The sequence below is a fragment of the Myotis davidii genome, unplaced genomic scaffold (assembly GCF_000327345.1).
Source record: "Myotis davidii unplaced genomic scaffold, ASM32734v1 scaffold478, whole genome shotgun sequence".
NCBI classification, from domain to species: domain Eukaryota; kingdom Metazoa; phylum Chordata; class Mammalia; order Chiroptera; family Vespertilionidae; genus Myotis; species Myotis davidii.
The window spans coordinates 3,355,930-3,362,019 of record NW_006289570.1 but is presented as its reverse complement, the minus strand read 5'-3'; the positions used below and the strand labels follow the sequence as shown (position 1 = coordinate 3,362,019).

Genomic DNA, 6,090 nt, shown 5'->3' with positions numbered 1-6,090 from the left:
CCAGGCCGCCCGCGTCCCCAGGCCCCGCGGCTGCAGCCACAGCGATTGTCGAGAGGTGCCCGCCTCTGAGCCCGCTCTTGACCTCACGTCACGCCTTCTAGAACCCTCCACCCCGGGCCGCCCAGGGGCATGCTGGGATTTGTTGTGTGTGGAGAGCGGCTGCCGCGAGGAATGCTGGGACTCGCAGTCCTGGGGAACTACAAACAAGATGGCTGCCTTGGCTGAGCTGGCTAAGGCTTGAGGATGGCTGTCAGGCTTTGGCATGACCTAGGTTCGAATCCTCCCTTCACAAGGTATGGCATCCGCACCTCCGTTTTCTTAGTAGTAAAACCCGATTATAGCCGAAGCCGGTTTGAGTGATATCTCTTGAGTGTCCTTTACTCCCTGTCTACTTTCTTCCTTCTTAATTATTTGTTGACTCACTAGGTCATCTGGACATTGTCATTGTCGTCCTGAGTACTGATGGTGGCGATGAGGCATCTTCACATGACTCCTCAGGTCCGAGGGAGCCTGGAGCAGAAGAGGGAGGACATGGCAGATACGACCACCTGCTTGGTAAGCACAGTCCAAGCACAGTGCAAGTAGGACGCTGCAGAAGAACTAGGGCTATCAGTATTATCATGACCCAATTCGTTCTCTCTTGCCTGCTGGAGCCTCCTACCTGTTCTCTTTGTTCTACTCTTGCCCCTGCAGCCCATTAGCCACAATGTAGCCAGACATATTTGTCCACCGTGCAACCCGATATGCTCCGCCCCTGCGTTAAACCCTTCCCTAACTCCCTAATTACTCTTGGGAGAAGGTCCAACCTCCTTCAGGCTCCACATTCCTTCAAGATCCCTCACCTTCCCACCTCCCCAGCTTTATATCTTTCCACTCCCCACCTGATATCTGCATCTAGCAATTGGGATTTTCTTCCGTTTTCTGTGGAATTTCTCTCTTTTCCTCTCTCTTACCTTGAAACTTGGATACGTTTATCCTTCTCCCTGCTAACAACTGCCATCTTTTACATCCAAACAGACCTTTCCAGCATATCAGATGTTTGTGGTGCTTTTGGAGCCAGAAGAAAGGGACTGTTGTAGATTACAGACAATGACGAGCGGTCCTGTTTTAAAGTCTTGGAGAACCTCGTGCAATGTATTCTGCCAAGAGCAGGCTTAGAAGTAGAAAAGGAGGGATTTTCACACGGCTCTTGGGGGTTAACATCAATGAGAATGCCCACGGTGTTCCTTGGTTTCCTTGGTGCCCGTGACGGGGACAGAATAAATGGGCAATCGGACGGAGCAGTGAACCTTCTCCCCTGTTCCCACATTGTCCCGAGGAACAATGGAGCGGGCTCCTGTACGCATTCTTGGCTATTTATTATACTTTGTTCTCACAGCTCTCGCATGTGTTTAAAAAGATAAAACTGGATTTATTCATAAGCATTTGCCCCTGCATGACACCGTGGTGTGGTCTACAATTTTCTTTATAATATTTCTGCATGCAGAGTGTGATAGAATGTGTGTGTTGGCTTTGATCCACCCCGGGGCAGGTATGCTCCTCCCTAACCACAATGTCAAGGTAATTTAATCAAAAGCAGCTCCTACAAGCGCGGTCGCTACCTTACTGCTCATTAACATTAGCCATGTTACAATGAGTTTTTTGTGGATAACATGAGTGGTATTTAAGATTTTACATAGATATCTATAATCATAAAAGCATAATATGCTAATTAGACCAGATGTCCTTCCGGACGACCTTCCGCAGGAAGCTGGGGCTGTGAGGAAAGCCCAGGTCCCAGGTGCCGGCGGCCAGAGATCGGGCCTCTCATATATATGTTAGAATTACTGGAGGTGTTTCCATCCTGACATTAATAAGGCATAGAAATCCAGTGAGCTCTTCCGTCTCCCACACTCAAGATGGCACCCCAGGTTTGATTCTTAAGTGGTCCTGTGCCCCATACTGGTGGGGAGAGTTCTTGGTCATATCCTGCCACTAGAACACTTTTTCATTTGCCTCAGAGGAAACATATGTTTGGAAAAACAAAGAGGAACAGAGCTGGAACTCGATTATTTCTAGAATATGTGGTTTGGCTCTTTCATTCCGACTCGCTAAATGTCCTTTACTGGAGGCAGATTTTTTGGTGAAACTTGCTTTCATTAAAACCTGGTAGAACCAAAGGGTGAAAGAGGAAATCACAGGGGAAATTAGAAAATGCTTTGGGATGAATGAAAATGAAAATGCAATAAACCAAAATGTAGGGGATTCAGTAAAAGCAATGGCTAGGGGAATTTACAGTTATAAATGCCTATTTTAGAAAAGATCTCAAATCAGTGATCTAAAACTTCCACCAAACTAAACTCAAAGCAAGCTGAAGGGAGGAAAGAATAAAGATTAGAGCAGAAATAAATGAAATAGAGACTAGAAAAAAATAGAGAAAAATCAATGAAATAAAAAGTTGGTTCTTTGACAACATGAACACAATTGACAAACCTTTAGCTGCTAGATTGACTAAAAGAAGCAGAAAGTAAAGAATCAAATTACTAAAATTAGGAATGAAAGAGGGAATTATAAGTGAATACTTTGTACAAATATATGCCAACAAATTAGATAATTTAGATTAAATGGATAAATTCCTATCCCAGCTGGTGTGGCTCAGTGGTTGAGCATTGACCTATCTACCGGGAGGTCACGGTTCAATTCCTGGTCAGGGCCTATGCTAGGGTTGTGGACTTGATGCCCAGTAGAGGGTGTGCAGGAGGCCGTCGATCAATGATTCTCTTTCATCATTGACGTTTCTATCTCTCCTCCCATCCTCTCTGAAATCAATAAAAAATATTTTTTAAAAAATGGATAAATTCCCAGAAAAACACAAAACTGATTCAAGAAGAAATGTTCACAACAACTCTGAGATAGGTACTATTATTATCACTATTTTAAAGAAGAAATGGCCATAACCGGTTTGGCTCAGTGGATAGAGCGTCAGTCTGCGGACTGAAAGTTCCCAGGTTCGATTCCAGTCAGAGGGCATGTACCTTGGTTGCGGGCACATCCCCAGTAGGGGGTGCACAGGAGGCGGCTGATCGATGTTTCTCTCTCATCGATGTTTCTGGCTCTCTATCCCTTTCCCTTCCTCTCTGTAAAAAATCAATAAAATATATTTATAAAAAAAGAAAAAAAAAAGAAGAAATGAAACTTAGCACAATGATGTACAGCAAGTAAGTGGCAGAGCTAGGACTGAAACCCAGGTGTATTAGTCAGCTCAGGCTACCATGACTGTCGACGGCTTAACTAGCAGGAATTAATTTTCTCAGGGTCTGGATGCTGGAAGTCCAAGATAAAGGTGCCCCTCCCGGGGAGTTTCTGTTCCGGGGAGGAGTCTCTTCCTGACTTGTACATGGCAGCCTTCTTTCTGGCTTTTTCACAGGGCCTTTCCCTAGCGCGTGAATGTGGGTAGAGTGAACAAGGGAGCTGTCTGGTTTCTTTTCTAAGAGCACTGAACCTATCGGATTACGGCCCCACATTTATGATCTCATTTAACTTTAATAACTTTCCTAGAGGCACCATCTCCAAATACAGCCAGACTGGGTAAGGGCTTCAATGGAGGGGGGTGGGGGACACATGCACTTGGTCCCTAACACTATGCCTGTCTGACAGGAGCTGAGAGTCTCAAATTAGTCAAGACCTCTGATTGGTTCTGACACTATATTAGGAATGATGTGGCGGTGGGAGGTGGGTGCTTTCATTTGCTCCACTGAGCCAGAAACTGGAATCCAAATAGGGCTGCTAACCTCTCAGAAGCATACCACCCATAGGGCTTTGTCAGGGAACACTTGAAAGTGTTCCTGGCTTTAGAAGTCCAACTAAACGGAAGAGTTCAGAATAAAAGGGAAAGATTTTGCAAGGGGGTTGGGGGTGGGGAGTAATCCCACGGACTCAGAAGCCATGACTCAGAAATAAAGTCTTTTTTATTTATTCCCCAAGTCAGAAATGACTTGCTGGGAAGCCCAGTGACCTTTCCCGTTGATGGCAACAGGTAAGGGAAGTGTCTTTGAAGTTCCTGCAGAGATGTCATTTGAGGCAGTATTTATCTGATTTCCTTTTGCGGTCAGATTGTTTTGGTCCTGATCATTGTTCTGAAGAAGGAATAAAGATTGTCTGTGGAAGTATATCAAACACTCCTTTCATCTCCTTTACAGAAGAACCCAATTTAGCCAGGACATTTGCTTGCGTTGTAATTATTTACCTAAAGGACTCCCTGTGTGTTTGCAGACAAGTAACTCATTCTCCTTGTAAATTGTGAGTGGTTAGAGATTGTACTGATATCCCCAAGTACCATTAAGCAGACAGCTGTTGTGGTCCATTTTCCTTCAGAAGATCCATAACTCCTCAAATGTTACTGGGTCAGGATTCAGAAGATACGAATTCTTAGACAAGGATGAGGGAGGATGCGAAGGAGCTGCAGTGTTAAGCTCTGGTAGTATGGAAACCATGGTTCAGAACCCTGGATTTTCAGTTATAAACAAGCAATTCTCTCCAAGAGTTTTAATATTGTTTCCTGGAATTTTAAAATCAGAATTTTCTATTTTAATCTTTGATCCAGAGACTTAAAGAATACCTTTGTTGTTGTTGTTGTTCTGGAAATGAATCAAGAACATAAAACTGAATTTCCAAAGATCCAAAAAGGGAAGTGGAGTTGCTTCAGGCTAGGTTAGAAGAACATGGAAATCATGACAAGAGATTGTCAACTGTCCAGAGAAATTAAAAGTGCTTTACCTCAAGGTGGAGCTGAAACTGTGGTTAGTGTTTAATACCAGACTGATTCTTGGTAATAGTAACTCCATTTTGAAATGTAGGCCAGAGACCCTTAGGCAGTTTTGCATGTTACCAAACGATGTCCTGAAGGTCTAGCCATTAGGAAGGTGTGGCTCTAGGGCAAAGGTTGGCAAGCCCATGGGCAAATCTAGTCCAGTGCCTGTTATGTATAGTGCTACAAGGCCTATGGCTGGCTAAGCCTAAGATACGTACTTCCTCTCCTTTTGCAGAAAAAGTTTGCCCAACCCTCCTCTAGGGCCTCACGTCAGCCCCATCCCCACCTCCTCGTCTATTGGTCTAGCGGGGCATGGTGTGTCAGCATCACATGAAAAATTGACCAAACTCTGGCTCGGCTGTTTCTGCCGGCATGACAAACCTTGCCATCCATTAATGCTTGAGCCACATGTTAATTAAGATGATATAAGCAGTTAAAGTGATCTAGCAGAAGCCAGAAAATAAATAAGAACTTTATTTAAAAAAAAAATCAGCAACCATTAGAGGGGAATCATCTTTAACTTGATCTTTTCTTCTATATTTGAAAAGTATCTCATCTTTGTTAAAATTTCCTTGGCCTTTTCAAAATCATCTGAAATAAACAGAGACATTAATGTGAGACTTCATTTCAGGCAAGAATAAAACTAAGTCTATTGATTAAAGAGCTGGATTAAAGTTGAGCCCCCCACCTCTGGAGGGCTGGACAAGTTCATCCATGTTGGAGCATGTGTCAGAATCTCCTGCCTTTTTAAGGCTGAATAATATTCCATTGTACGGATATGTCATATTTTGTTTATCTGTTCAATTATTGATGGACACGTGTTAGCTATTGTGAAAAATCCTATGAACACGGGTATTGACAAGAATCACGTCCTTGACCAAAGTCTAGCCAGGCTCCTCTGAACTCTCTTCTCAAGTAGGCCTCAACCTTGACCTATACTAACATATGATAACATAGCTTCTAGTAAGTCAGGCCACATCCCTAGATAATCCTAGACCCTCTTAAAATGCCTCCCCGAGTAAACTCAAGGCTGACAAAAGAACTTGCTATTTATTGCAGCCAATATGAAAGGATAGTGTTTCTGTTTCCCAGGGAGGGTAGGAGCCTCACTTCAATAAGTGCCAGTTAGCAAACCCAGATGGGTTTCACATGGACCACCCCCCCCGCCCCACACACACACACACTTCCTGCTTTGGAATTTTTCACTTCCCAGATCCCTCTGACCTCCTGTGCACCACCACCGCATTTCCTCATTGTCCCTTAAAGTGCCCAGTCAGAGAACCAAGATGGGGCCTTTGGTG

General features: G+C 44.1%; 1 protein-coding gene and 1 long non-coding RNA gene across 4 annotated transcripts in view; one reads left to right on the top strand and one right to left on the bottom strand.

Moving 5' to 3' along the window:
* The first annotated feature begins 9 nt into the window (after positions 1 to 9).
* The window catches only part of LOC107182836, a 10,117-nt gene continuing 4,036 nt past the window's right edge, over positions 10 to 6,090 (top strand). For both annotated transcript variants that reach the window (XR_001513588.1, XR_001513589.1), the window contains exons 1-2: positions 10 to 293; positions 427 to 555. This is a non-coding gene — a long non-coding RNA (uncharacterized LOC107182836). The remainder of the gene's footprint in view (positions 294 to 426; positions 556 to 6,090) is intronic.
* Positions 5,223 to 6,090, bottom strand: part of HSCB (HscB mitochondrial iron-sulfur cluster co-chaperone) — a 7,965-nt gene continuing 7,097 nt past the window's right edge. For both annotated transcript variants that reach the window (XM_015562872.1, XM_015562873.1), the window contains one exon: positions 5,223 to 5,380. In XM_015562872.1, the coding sequence (XP_015418358.1) occupies positions 5,289 to 5,380 (92 nt within the window). In that variant the 3' untranslated portion in view covers positions 5,223 to 5,288. The remainder of the gene's footprint in view (positions 5,381 to 6,090) is intronic.